This window comes from Salvelinus fontinalis, chromosome 25 (assembly GCF_029448725.1).
Source record: "Salvelinus fontinalis isolate EN_2023a chromosome 25, ASM2944872v1, whole genome shotgun sequence".
NCBI lineage: Eukaryota > Metazoa > Chordata > Actinopteri > Salmoniformes > Salmonidae > Salvelinus > Salvelinus fontinalis.
Genome location: NC_074689.1, coordinates 34,550,239 through 34,565,414, shown reverse-complemented (window position 1 = coordinate 34,565,414; position 15,176 = coordinate 34,550,239). Strand labels below are relative to the sequence as shown.

Sequence of the window (15,176 nt, the reverse complement as noted above, 5' to 3'; positions counted from 1 at the left end):
TTCGGTTGTCTCTGATTGGGAGCCTTATTTAGGGTAGCCATAGACTCTCATTGGTGGTGGGTAATTGTCTATGTAAGAACGTTAGTAGCCTGTATGTTTGTGCACAACGTTTGTAGCTTCACGGTCGTTTTGTTGTTTTGTTATTTTGTTAAAGTGTTTCGTGTTTATTGTTTGTCATCTTTTAAAATAAAAGAAGATGGCTTATTTTCCAACTGCTGCATTTTGGTCCGTCAATCCGCCACACGATCGTGACACCCTCCAACAGGAGGATTAGAGGAAGGACAGACCAGGGTTAACTACTAACTAGAACAGAACCCTCCAACTAGAGGATTAGAGGAAGGACATACCAGGGTTAACTACTAACTAGCACAGAACCCTCCAACTGGAGGATTAGAGGAAGGACAGACCAGGGTTACCTACTAACTAGAACAGAACACTCCAACTGGAGGATTAGAGGAAGGACAGATCAGGGTTAACTACTAACTAGAACAGAACCCTCCAACTGGAGGATTAGAGGAAGGACAGACCACAGGGTTAACTACTAACTAGAACAGAACCCTCCAACTAGAGGATTAGCGGAAGGACAGACCAGGGTTAACTACTAACTAGAACAGAACCCTCCAACTGGAGGATTAGAGGAAGGACAGACCAGGGTTAACTACTAACTAGAACAGAACCCTCCAACAGGAGGAGGGACAACAGGGTTAACTACTAACTAGAACAGAACCCTCCAACTGGAGGAGGGACAACAGGGTTAACTACTAACTAGAACAGAACCCTCCAACTGGAGGAGGGACAACAGGGTTAACTACTAACTAGAACAGAACCCTCCAACTGGAGGAGGGACCACAGGGTTAACTACTAACTAGAACAGAACCCTCCAACTGGAGGAGGGACCACAGGGTTAACTACTAACTAGAACAGAACCCTCCAACTGGAGAAGGGACAACAGGGTTAACTACTAACTAGAACAGAACCCTCCAACTGGAGGAGGGACAACAGGGTTAACTACTAACTAGAACAGAACCCTCCAACTGGAGGAGGGACAACAGGGTTAACTACTAACTAGAACAGAACCCTCCAACTGGAGGAGGGACCACAGGGTTAACTACTAACTAGAACAGAACCCTCCAACTGGAGAAGGGACAACAGGGTTAACTACTAACTAGAACAGAACCCTCCAACTGGAGGAGGGACAACAGGGTTAACTACTAACTAGAACAGAACCCTCCAACATGATTAACTACTAACTAGAACAGAACCCTCCAACTGGAGGAGGGACAACAGGGTTAACTACTAACTAGGACAGAACCCTCCAACTGGAGGAGGGACAACAGGGTTAACTACTAACTAGAACAGAACCCTCCAACAGGGTTAACTACTAACTAGAACAGAACCCTCCAACTGGAGGAGGGACAACAGGGTTAACTACTAACTAGAACAGAACCCTCCAACTGGAGGAGGGACAACAGGGTTAACTACTAACTAGCACAGAACCCTCCAACTGGGTTAACTACTAACTAGAACAGAACCCTCCAACTGGAGGAGGGACAACAGGGTTAACTACTAACTAGCACAGAACCCTCCAACAGGGTTAACTACTAACTAGAACAGAACCCTCCAACTGGAGGAGGGACAACAGGGTTAACTACTAACTAGGACAGAACCCTCCAACAGGGTTAACTACTAACTAGAACAGAACCCTCCAACTGGAGGAGGGACAACAGGGTTAACTACTAACTAGGACAGAACCCTCCAACAGGGTTAACTACTAACTAGAACAGAACCCTCCAACTGGAGGAGGGACAACAGGGTTAACTACTAACTAGAACAGAACCCTCCAACTGGAGGAGGGACAACAGGGTTAACTACTAACTAGAACAGAACCCTCCAACTGGAGGAGGGACAACAGGGTTAACTACTAACTAGAACAGAACCCTCCAACTGGAGGAGGGACAACAGGGTTAACTACTAACTAGGACAGAACCCTCCAACAGGGTTAACTACTAACTAGAACAGAACCCTCCAACTGGAGGAGGGACAACAGGGTTAACTACTAACTAGAACAGAACCCTCCAACTGGAGGAGGGACCACAGGGTTAACTACTAACTAGAACAGAACCCTCCAACTGGAGGAGGGACAACAGGGTTAACTACTAACTAGCACAGAACCCTCCAACATGGTTAACTACTAACTAGAACAGAACCCTCCAACTGGAGGAGGGACAACAGGGTTAACTACTAACTAGAACAGAACCCTCCAACTAGAGGAGGGACAACAGGGTTAACTACTAACTAGAACAGAACCCTCCAACATGGTTAACTACTAACTAGAACAGAACCCTCCAACTGGAGGAGGGACAACAGGGTTAACTACTAACTAGAACAGAACCCTCCAACTGGAGGAGGGACAACAGGGTTAACTACTAACTAGGACAGAACCCTCCAACTGGAGGAGGGACAACAGGGTTAACTACTAACTAGAACAGAACCCTCCAACTGGAGGAGGGACAACAGGGTTAACTACTAACTAGAACAGAACCCTCCAACTGGAGAAGGGACAACAGGGTTAACTACTAACTAGAACAGAACCCTCCAACAGGAGGAGGGACAACAGGGTTAACTACTAACTAGAACAGAACCCTCCAACTGGAGGAGGGACAACAGGGTTAACTACTAACTAGAACAGAACCCTCCAACTGGAGGAGGGACAACAGGGTTAACTACTAACTAGAACAGAACCCTCCAACTGGAGGAGGGACCACAGGGTTAACTACTAACTAGAACAGAACCCTCCAACATGGTTAACTACTAACTAGAACAGAACCCTCCAACTGGAGGAGGGACAACAGGGTTAACTACTAACTAGAACAGAACCCTCCAACTGGAGGAGGGACAACAGGGTTAACTACTAACTAGAACAGAACCCTCCAACTGGAGGAGGGACCACAGGGTTAACTACTAACTAGAACAGAACCCTCCAACATGGTTAACTACTAACTAGAACAGAACCCTCCAACTGGAGGAGGGACAACAGGGTTAACTACTAACTAGGACAGAACCCTCCAACTGGAGGAGGGACAACAGGGTTAACTACTAACTAGAACAGAACCCTCCAACTGGAGGAGGGACAACAGGGTTAACTACTAACTAGAACAGAACCCTCCAACTGGAGGAGGGACCACAGGGTTAACTACTAACTAGCACAGAACCCTCCAACTGGAGGAGGGACCACAGGGTTAACTACTAACTAGAACAGAACCCTCCAACTAGAGGAGGGACAACAGGGTTAACTACTAACTAGAACAGAACCCTCCAACATGGTTAACTACTAACTAGAACAGAACCCTCCAACTGGAGGAGGGACAACAGGGTTAACTACTAACTAGAACAGAACCCTCCAACATGGTTAACTACTAACTAGAACAGAACCCTCCAACTGGAGGAGGGACAACAGGGTTAACTACTAACTAGGACAGAACCCTCCAACTGGAGGAGGGACAACAGGGTTAACTACTAACTAGGACAGAACCCTCCAACTGGAGGAGGGACAACATGGTTAACTACTAACTAGAACAGAACCCTCCAACTGGAGGAGGGACAACAGGGTTAACTACTAACTAGAACAGAACCCTCCAACAGGGTTAACTACTAACTAGAACAGAACCCTCCAACTGGAGGAGGGACCACAGGGTTAACTACTAACTAGAACAGAACCCTCCAACATGGTTAACTACTAACTAGAACAGAACCCTCCAACTGGAGGAGGGACAACAGGGTTAACTACTAACTAGGACAGAACCCTCCAACTGGAGGAGGGACAACAGGGTTAACTACTAACTAGGACAGAACCCTCCAACTGGAGGAGGGACAACAGGGTTAACTACTAACTAGAACAGAACCCTCCAACTGGAGGAGGGACAACAGGGTTAACTACTAACTAGAACAGAACCCTCCAACTGGAGGAGGGACAACAGGGTTAACTACTAACTAGAACAGAACCCTCCAACTGGAGAAGGGACAACAGGGTTAACTACTAACTAGAACAGAACCCTCCAACAGGAGGAGGGACAACAGGGTTAACTACTAACTAGAACAGAACCCTCCAACTGGAGGAGGGACAACAGGGTTAACTACTAACTAGAACAGAACCCTCCAACTGGAGGAGGGACCACAGGGTTAACTACTAACTAGAACAGAACCCTCCAACTGGAGGAGGGACAACAGGGTTAACTACTAACTAGAACAGAACCCTCCAACTGGAGGAGGGACCACAGGGTTAACTACTAACTAGAACAGAACCCTCCAACATGGTTAACTACTAACTAGAACAGAACCCTCCAACTGGAGGAGGGACAACAGGGTTAACTACTAACTAGAACAGAACCCTCCAACTGGAGGAGGGACAACAGGGTTAACTACTAACTAGAACAGAACCCTCCAACTGGAGGAGGGACCACAGGGTTAACTACTAACTAGAACAGAACCCTCCAACTGGAGGAGGGACAACAGGGTTAACTACTAACTAGAACAGAACCCTCCAACATGGTTAACTACTAACTAGAACAGAACCCTCCAACATGGTTAACTACTAACTAGAACAGAACCCTCCAACTGGAGGAGGGACAACAGGGTTAACTACTAACTAGGACAGAACCCTCCAACTGGAGGAGGGACAACAGGGTTAACTACTAACTAGAACAGAACCCTCCAACTGGAGGAGGGACAACAGGGTTAACTACTAACTAGAACAGAACCCTCCAGTGTAGTAACAATGTAGTAACGGTGTAGTAACAATGTAGTAACGGTGTAGTAACAATGTAGTAACAATGTAGTAACGGTGTAGTAACAATGTAGTAACAATGTAGTAACAATGTGGTAACGGTGTAGTAACGGTGTAGTAACAATGTGGTAACAATGTAGTAACGGTGTAGTAACGGTGTAGTAACAATGTAGTAACAATGTAGTAACGGTGTAGTAACAATGTAGTAACAATGTAGTAACAATGTAGTAACGGTGTAGTAACAATGTAGTAACAGTGTAGTAACAATGTAGTAACAATGTAGTAACGGTGTAGTAACAATGTAGTAACAATGTAGTACCGGTGTAGTAACAATGTAGTAACAATGTAGTAACGGTGTAGTAACAATGTAGTAACAATGTAGTAACAATGTAGTAACAATGTAGTAACGGTGTAGTAACAATGTAGTAACGGTGTAGTAACGATGCCGTAACGGTGTAGTAACGGTGTAGTGTTGGCGTAGTAACGGTGTAGTAACGTACGGTTCCAGAAGGGGGCGGTCTGCCAGTGGTCGTTGTTGTGAGTGAAACAGGTGAGGCCAGGTAGACTACAGTCATCCCCGTTTTTCAGCCTCTTTCTCTCTTTCCTCTCCTTTTTCTTTCGCCTGATCTCGTTAAACAGCTGCGTCTTCCCATCCACTTCTCGGGCCGCCTCCCTGCATGACGGACAGACACACCCACCAATAAAATTACAGACGGTAGTGCATTATATAAGGGGGGGAAAGTGTGCCAATTCTGACGCATCCTCCTGGTGCAAGGCGATGGTTAGAGGGAAGGGCCGAGTCCTTTCAGACTGAGTCACGGTGTTGTGTTCCTGCTGCCGCTTGTGACAATCACTTCCAGACCTCTGCACTGAGGCCGGTTTGACTGGAGAGCACGCACACTTCCATACAGGAGCCATGAAGAGTTACCACAAGACAGGATAATACACAACACAAATGAACGTCATACAGTACCAGTCCAAAGTGTGGACACATCTACTCATTCCAGGGCTTTTTTTTATTTGATCTATTTTGTACATTGTAGAATAATAGTGAAGACATCAAAACTACGAAATAACACATATGGAATCATGTAGTAACCACAAAAGTGTAATTTCATATTAGAGATTTGAGATTCTTCAAAAAAGTTGCCAACCTTTGCCTTGATGAAAAAAGTTGCCAACCTTTGCCTTGATGGCAACAGGAAATGGCCTTCCCCAAACTGTTGCCACAAAGTTGGAAGCACAGAATAGTCTAGAATGTAATTGTATGCTGTAGTGTTAAGATTTCCCTTTACTGGAACTAAAGGGCCTAGTCCGAACCATGAAAAACAGCCCTTTACAGTTCGCACTGGGCATTGGGGCAGGTAGCGTTCTTCTTGCATCCGCCAAACCCAGATTCGTCCGTTGGACTGCCAGATGGTGAAGCGTGATTCATCACTCCAGAGAACACGTTTCCACAGTTCCAGAGTCCAATGACGGCGAGCTTTACACCAGCCCAGCAGACGCTTGGCATTGCTCATGGTGATCATAGGCTTGTGTGCAGCTGCTCGGACAAGGAAACCCATTTCATGACGCTCCCGACGAACAGTTCTTGTGCTGACGTTGCTTCCAGAGGCAGTTTGGAACTCGGTAGTGAGTGTTGCAACCGAGGACAGACGATCTTTGTATGCTTCAGCACTCGGTAGTCCCATTCTGTGAGCTTGTGTGGCCTACCACTTTGAGCGCTGAGCCGTTGTTGCTCCTTGACATTTTCACCTCGTTGACAGGGGCAGCTCTAGCAGAGCAGAAATTGGATGAACTGACTTGTTGGAAAGGTGGAATCCTATGACGGTGCCACGTTGATAGTCACTGAGCTCTTCAGTAAGGCCATTCTACTGCCGATGTTTGTCTATGGAGATTGCATGGTTGTGTGCTCGATTTCCCCTAACTCTACCACCCCTCCCTAATTGGAGTGAACTAATGGACAACAGCACTTAGGCTTCTACTTCCAGCCTGTACATTTTACAGACACAGTATATTTAACATTAGTTATCTTTAGTTTGTTTTTAGTCCCATCCTTCATCTACCCTAACCGCCTCCCATCTATCTCTGAAGAACATCCAGTTTCTATTTGCCATCTTTTTTAATTAAACTGTGATGTTTCACAAAAGTTCTGAACCTTTCTATTCTCATAGTTTCTACAGACTGTAAATGGAAGATAAACAATTATTATATTATTGATCGATTGACTATGACCTTTTTAAATCCCCCAGCAGTGCTATCTGCAGAGTTAGCTCCAGGTAAATGTTACAATTCTAAACCCATTCCTGAACCTGCGACTAAAAACAAGCTACTCATGGACAGTACCAGTGTTATTTCTGCTAATGATTCTGTCTCTTCGCAGAAAGATCTGCAGAGCTGTGATGGTTGTATACCCTGTATATATATATATATATATATATATATATATATATATATATATATATATATATATATATATATATATATATAGGGGATACAACCATCACTCTACCACCCCTCTCCTAATTAGAGTAAACTAATGGACAACAACACTTAGGCCTCTACTTCCAGCCTATACATATATATATATATATATGTATATATACACTGCTCAAAAAAATAAAGGGAACACTTAAACAACACAATGTAACTCCAAGTCAATCCCACTTCTGTGAAATCATTGTGTTGTTTAAGTGTTCCCTTTATTTTTTTGAGCAGTGTATATATATATATAGTGTGTCTGTGTGTATCCCCTGTATATACTATACACACAGTATAACATTCTATTGGTTGCAATACTTTTTCATTGTCATTTAAACTGAAAAAAACAAGATTTCAATCCAGAGTTGTTTTGTGTGTCAGTTCATAATGTGCCATGGAATAGGTGCATCGTAAATCCCAACTATTTCGCCATCTGTATGGCACAGCTGTCAATTCTTCGGTCCTTAAATTCAACTGGTATACTTTTTTATTTATTACAATTTTCTGAAACCAATATTGGTCTTTAGTGCTGACCTCTTCTTCAATGTTTGTCTTTAATACTGACCTCTTCTTCAATGTTTGTCTTTAATACTGACCTCTTCTTCAATGTTTGTCTTTAATACTGACCTCTTCTTCAATGTTGGTCTTTAATACTGACCTCTTCTTCAATGTTGGTTTTTAATACTGACCTCTTCTTGCCACAGTCACATAATATTTGGGCTAGTTTTTATCCACATCCAATAACAAGGCTATACAGTACAACAATAATTAGGCAAGTTAGCTGGCTAACTCATTGATCCGTCGTTGTTGTATACCCCTCAGTTGAATGAGGAGGCATTACTAAGACTTTTTAGAAAGGTAAATAGACAAACACCAACCTCTTCTTTCCACAGTCACACTCATCAGGTCGCCTCCTCTTCAGATGACCCCTGACCTCCCGAAGGTTCTTTATCTTGTCCTGAAGGGCCTCGATCTGCAATTGTATAAAGCATACTTTTAATATTTTCATTCACACAGAGCAATGAGAGAGAGAGAGCAGCTGATATAGAAGACAGGAGGAAGGGAAGGATAGGGGAGATCAGACAGGACGGTGTGATGTATAGAGAGGAAAGAGATCAGACAGGACGGTTATATCATGTATAGAGAGGAAAGAGATCAGACAGGACGGATATATCATGTATAGAGAGGAACGAGATCAGACAGGGCGGTTATATCATGTATAGAGAGGAAAGAGATCAGACAGGACTGTTATATCATGTATAGAGAGGAAAGAGATCAGACAGGACTGTGTGATGTATAGAGAGGAAATAGATCAGACAGGACTGTTATATCATGTATAGAGAGGACAGAGATCAGCCAGGACTGTGTGATGTATAGAGAGGACAGAGATCAGACAGGACGATTATATCATGTATAGAGAGGAAAGAGATCAGACAGGACGGTTATATCATGTATAGAGAGGAAAGAGATCAGACAGGACTGTTATATCATGTATAGAGAGGAAAGAGATCAGACAGGACTGTTATATCATGTATAGAGAGGAAAGAGATCAGACAGGACGGTTATATCATGTATAGAGAGGAAAGAGATCAGACAGGACTGTTATATCATGTATAGAGAGGAAAGAGATCAGACAGGACGGTTATATCATGTATAGAGAGGAACGAGATCAGACAGGACTGTTATATCATGTATAGAGAGGAAAGAGATCAGACAGGACTGTTATATCATGTATAGAGAGGAACGAGATCAGACAGGACTGTTATATCATGTATAGAGAGGAACGAGATCAGACAGGACTGTTATATCATGTATAGAGAGGAACGAGATCAGACAGGACTGTTATATCATGTATAGAGAGGAACGAGATCAGACAGGACTGTTATATCATGTATAGAGAGGAACGAGATCAGACAGGACTGTTATATCATGTATAGAGAGGAACGAGATCAGACAGGACTGTTATATCATGTATAGAGAGGAAAGAGATCAGACAGGACTGTTATATCATGTATAGAGAGGAAAGAGATCAGACAGGACGGTTATATCATGTATAGAGAGTAAAGAGATCAGACAGGACTGTTATATCATGTATAGAGAGGAAAGAGATCAGACAGGACTGTTATATCATGTATAGAGAGGAAAGAGATCAGACAGGACTGTTATATCATGTATAGAGAGGAAGGAGATCAGACAGGACTGTTATATCATGTATAGAGAGGAAAGAGATCAGACAGGACTGTTATATCATGTATAGAGAGGAAAGAGATCAGACAGGACTGTTATATGATGCAAGATAGTCATGTGGTGCATAGAGACAGACGAACCTCCTGGTCCACATAGCTCTTATGGTCCTTCCAGGCTCTCGAGGAGGAGTAGATCTCTCTCTCACAGTGGACTGTGTCATTCATCAGGAAGTAACACCTGGAAGAGGGGCAAGGGAGGACTGTGTCATTCATCAGGAAGTAACACCTGGAAGAGGGGCAAGGGAGGACTGTGTCATTCATCAGGAAGTAACACCTGGAAGAGGGGCAAGGGAGGACTGTGTCATTCATCAGGAAGTAACACCTGGGAGAGGGGCAAGGGGAGGACTGTGTCATTCATCAGGAAGTAACACCTGAGAGAGGGGCAAGGGAGGACTGTGTCATTCATCAGGAAGTAACACCTGAGAGAGGGGCAAGGGAGGACTGTGTCATTCATCAGGAAGTAACACCTGGGAGAGGGGCAAGGGGAGGACTGTGTCATTCATCAGGAAGTAACACCTGAGAGAGGGGCAAGGGAGGACTGTGTCATTCATCAGGAAGTAACACCTGAGAGAGGGGCAAGGGAGGACTGTGTCATTCATCAGGAAGTAACACCTGGGAGAGGGGCAAGGGGAGGACTGTGTCATTCATCAGGAAGTAACACCTGGGAGAGGGGCAAGGGGGGACTGTGTCATTCATCAGGAAGTAACACCTGAGAGAGGGGCAAGGGAGGACTGTGTCATTCATCAGGAAGTAACACCTGGGAGAGGGGCAAGGGAGGACTGTGTCATTCACCAGGAAGTAACACCTGGGAGAGGGGCAAGGAAAGGACTGTGTCATTCATCAGGAAGTAACACCTGGGAGAGGGGCAAGGGGGGACTGTGTCATTCACCAGGAAGTAACACCTGGGAGAGGGGCAAGGGAGGACTGTGTCATTCACCAGGAAGTAACACCTGGGAGAGGGGCAAGGGAGGACTGTGTCATTCATCAGGAAGTAACACCTGGGAGAGGGGCAAGGAAAGGACTGTGTCATTCATCAGGAAGTAACACCTGGAAGAGGGGCAAGGGAGGACTGTGTCATTCATCAGGAAGTAACACCTGGGAGAGGGGCAAGGGGAGGACTGTGTCATTCATCAGGAAGTAACACCTAGGAGAGGGGCAAGGGGAGGACTGTGTCATTCATCAGGAAGTAACACCTGGGAGAGAGGCAAGGGAGGACTGTGTCATTCATCAGGAAGTAACACCTGGGGGAGGGGCAAAGGCCTTAACTGCACCCCCAGGCCAAACGCCCCAAAGAGCAAGTTAAGCAGACATTGGCTAGGGAAAAATTCCCTCTGTAGGAACGATGTCATACTTGTGTGTGACCTTGACAGAGTTCGGGTACCCCACGGCGTTGGTCTCATCCGCCAGCATCTCCTCTGACCTGTCGTCTGACTCCAACGCAAACTCGGGGTCCTCCTGCTCATTGTGGCGCTTTCTGATGACACGTCTCTGCACGGCTGACTGGTTGTCTGCCGCGAGGTCAACGTCATAGATCTGCCCTTCGAACTCCACGGACAGAGATCTGGTGGGTCGAGTATGGACGAAACGAGGCCTGTATCCTAATAGATATTATAGCAGAGAGAGTTTAACACACTTTTATTTTCTTGTGGCATTTTTATAGATGTTTCTCGTACAAGATGGACACAACAAACACAACAGACTGTCAACAGCCCACAGTGATACAGATCCACACAGTCATTCAGCCCACAGTGATACAGATCCACACAGTCATTCAGCCCACAGTGATACAGATCCATAAGGTCATTCAGCCCACAGTGATACAGATCCATGAGGTCATTCAGCCCACAGTGATACAGATCTCCAGCATATGATGAATCAAATTTAACATACATGTTGGCATGGGAGTATGTATGTCAATATGTTTTCCTGTCATTTCTGCAAATAAATAAAATAAATAAATTCCCCTTTCTAGTCAACAAAGATATACTGAAATAAAATGAATTGAATGTGAAAAAGTCAATTCAGTAGCAACGCCTCTTAATTCCACTAGGTGGCGCCACAACATTCCAAACTACCAGATCCTTTGCTGACGTGACAGAGCGCCTTCTAATCTCAACTACATATCCACCACACCAGTGATCTCATGTCAGAAGCTGTATTTGTCTGGCTCTCTCTCCTCTGCATCGGCCTCTTTTTATAGCCATGCATAATCCTGAGCCAGCACCGTCCCCGGTCCCCCAGAAACTGTCTCTAGATAACCCCCTATAATCCCAGCTCCATCCCCGGTCCCCCAGAAACTGTGTGTTAGATAACCCCCGATAATCCCAGCTCCATCCCCGGTCCCCCAGAAACTGTCTCTTAGACAACCCCCTATAATCCCAGCTCCATCCCCGGTCCCCCAGAAACTGTGTGTTAGATAACCCCCGATAATCCTATCTCCATCCCCGGTCCCCCAGAAACTGTCTCTTAGACAACCCCCTATAATCCCAGCTCCATCCCCGGTCCCCCAGAAACTGTCTCTTACATAACCCCCTATAATCCCATTACCATCCCCGGTCCCCCAGAAACTGTCTTTTAGATAACCCCCTATAATCCCAGCACCATCCCCGGACCCCCAGAAACTGTCTCTAGATAACCCCGTATAATCCCAGCACCATCCCCGGTCCCCCAGAAACTGTCTCTAGATAACCCCCTATAATCCCAGCTCCATCCCCGGTCCCCCAGAAACTGTCTCTTAGATAACCCCCTATAATCCCAGCTCCATCCCCGGTCCCCCAGAAACTGTCTCTTAGATAACCCCCTATAATCCCAGCACCATCCCCGGTCCCCCAGAAACTGTCTCTTAGATAACCCCCTATAATCCCAGCTCCATCCCCGGTCCCCCAGAAACTGTCTCTTAGATAACCCCCTATAATCCCAGCACCATCCCCGGTCCCCCAGAAACTGTCTCTAGATAACCCCCTATAATCCCAGTACCATCCCCGGTCCCCCAGAAACTGTCTCTAGATAATCCCCTATAATCCCAGTACCATCCCCGGTCCCCCAGAAACTGTCTCTAGATAACCCAAGTTCATGAAAGACCCATATTTTGTCAATTAGCATTCTATGGCCATGCAGCTCCAACTCTGACCCAACTCTGGTTCCCCAGCCCCATCTCCATCTCACCACTCCAGCCCTCATCCCTGGCCCCCAGCATCAGCCTCATCCCCTCCCTCCTGTCCCCTTGTTCCCATCCCACTCACCTGGTTCTCCTGAGGAGGGTGGGAACTGGCGGTGTGAGCGTCCCGGTCGGTCAGGGCCACAGTCGCAGGGTTCCCTCTCTCTACTGTTGTAGCTGCTGTGAGGCCTCAGGCTGGAGGCCCTCTTCCTAGGACCCTCCTTCAGTCCACCTCCTTTACACTTCTGGATCCGCCACTTCCCCGTGATCTCCTCCACACAGTGCCACTTCTGGAGAGGAGAGACAAGGACAAAGGGAACAGGGTTATATTAGTGGTGGAAGACGTGTTTTTACTCCTCTCCTCTATTGTAAACGTCTTTAAAGTCATTTGTTGCATCTCACATGGCACCCTACTCTTCGCCAGCTTGTCAGAACAACACGTGTGCAGGCCGACTGACAGACAGACATCTCAACCAGATCACAGACTGATGGTGTGGGATGGGAACACAATCCTGAGAGAAAGATGAACCAACAGAACCAACATGACAATGAAGTGGATCATTCTGCTGTCTTGATCACATTCTAAAACTCTCTGTCTCTCTCCATTACACCACCACTACCAGCCTGTACTGTTGATACCAGGCAGGAATGGGTCCATGGACCCAAGCTAAAAGGTGTGTTAGCTTGCACGATTCTTGCCATTCTCCTTCGACCTCTGTCGGCATAAATATGTGTACGTAACCAATACAGTTTGATTTGTCTCTGTTCCACTGTTCCGAAAGTCCAGCAGCGTAATCTAGTTAGTGTCCCACCACGCTCCAACAATCAGTCAAGTTCAAAGAGAAGGGTAAGAAAAAATAAAACCCCATCTGGCTAAGTCAGTAATGGGATCATTTGACATGTAGTGTTTGGTCTGTGTACCAAATGGCACCCTATTCCCTATCATACTGCACTACTCTTGCCCCCATAGGGCACTGGATAGGGTGCAATGGGTCACAGGTTAGATGGGGGGGAGGTGGGGGCTTCTCTGCTGACAGTGGTGGGGCAGACAGTCGCTCGCTGACTGACGAGAGTGTTGGAACGAGAGTTTCAAACAATGGAAAATGGATAGGATTCCCTCTGTGAAGGAGTCACTCAAACGCTCACTGACAGACAGGTTATGACTTTGGCAGCACTGTTATATATATATAGGAGAGGAGAGGAGAGGAGAGAGAGAGACAGCGAGAGAGGGAGAGGTGAGAGAGAGAGAGAAAGAGAGAGAGACAGCGAGAGAGACAGCGAGAGAGACAGCGAGAGAGAGAGAGAGAGAGAGAGAAAGAGAGAGAGAGAGTAACTTATGTATGTGTAATGTTTACTGTTAATTTTTATTGTTTATTTAACTTTTGTATATTATTATTAGCTCACTTGCTTTGGTAATGTTAACACATGTTTCCCATGCCAATAAAGCCCCTTGAATTGAATTGAATTGAATTGAAAGAGAGAGAGAGCTGAGCTAGGAGGGGTCTTGTATAGAATATGCATAAGACAGAACGGAACCTTGAGTTTATCACATCTAGAAATACAAACAGACTGCGTCCCAAATTGCACAAATTCCCTAAGTTGTGCAATACTTTTGACCAGGTACCATAAGGCTCTGGTCAAATGTAGTGCACTACAGTATATAGGGAATAGGGGTCAGTGTGTGTGTGTGTGTGTGTGTGTGTGTGTGTGTGTGTGTGTGTGTGTGTGTGTGTGTGTGTGTGTGTGTGTGTGTGTGAGGACTAAACCTCTATATTTATGTGTTATAACTAGGCATATGCTGGCTGCATACTCTAGCTACACTGCATACGCTAGCTGCATACTCTGGCTAAATATGCTGGCTACATACTCTGGCTACATACGCTGGCTGCATACTCTGGCTACATACGCTGGCTACATACTCTGGCTACATACGCTAGCTACACTGCATACGATGGCTGCATACGCTGGCTGCATACCCTAGCTACATACGCTGGCTGCATACCCTAGCTACATACGCTGGCTGCATACGCTGGCTACATACTCTGGCTACATACTCTGGCTACATACTCTGGCTACATACGCTGGCTACATACGCTGGCTACATACGCTGGCTACATACATTGGCTACATACTCTAGCTACATACTCTAGCTACATACTCTAGCTACATACTCTAGCTACATACGCTGGCTGCATACGCTGGCTGCATACGCTGGCTGCATACGCTGGCTGCATACTCTGGCTACATACGCTGGCTGCATACGCTGGCTACATACGCTGGCTACATACGCTGGCTGCATACTCTGGCTACATACGCTGGCTGCATACGCTGGCTACATACATTGGCTACATACGCTGGCTACATACTCTAGCTACATACTCTGGCTACATACTCTGGCTACATACTCTAGCTACATACGCTGGCTGCATACGCTGGCTGCATACGCTGGCTGCATACTCTGGCTACATACGCTGGCTGCATACGCTGGCTGCATACGCTGGCTGCATAC

The 15,176-nt window shown here is 45.9% G+C and overlaps 1 protein-coding gene across 1 annotated transcript in view; it reads right to left on the bottom strand.

Moving 5' to 3' along the window:
* Window positions 1-15,176, bottom strand: part of LOC129823225 (extracellular sulfatase Sulf-1-like) — a 113,907-nt gene that overhangs the window by 14,716 nt on the left and 84,015 nt on the right. Inside the window, exons 11-15 of the mRNA XM_055882108.1 lie at window positions 12,753-12,957; window positions 10,862-11,108; window positions 9,592-9,688; window positions 8,143-8,237; window positions 5,284-5,456 (exon numbers count right to left, since the gene is read on the bottom strand). Of these exons, the coding sequence (XP_055738083.1) occupies window positions 5,284-5,456; window positions 8,143-8,237; window positions 9,592-9,688; window positions 10,862-11,108; window positions 12,753-12,957 (817 nt within the window). The remainder of the gene's footprint in view (window positions 1-5,283; window positions 5,457-8,142; window positions 8,238-9,591; window positions 9,689-10,861; window positions 11,109-12,752; window positions 12,958-15,176) is intronic.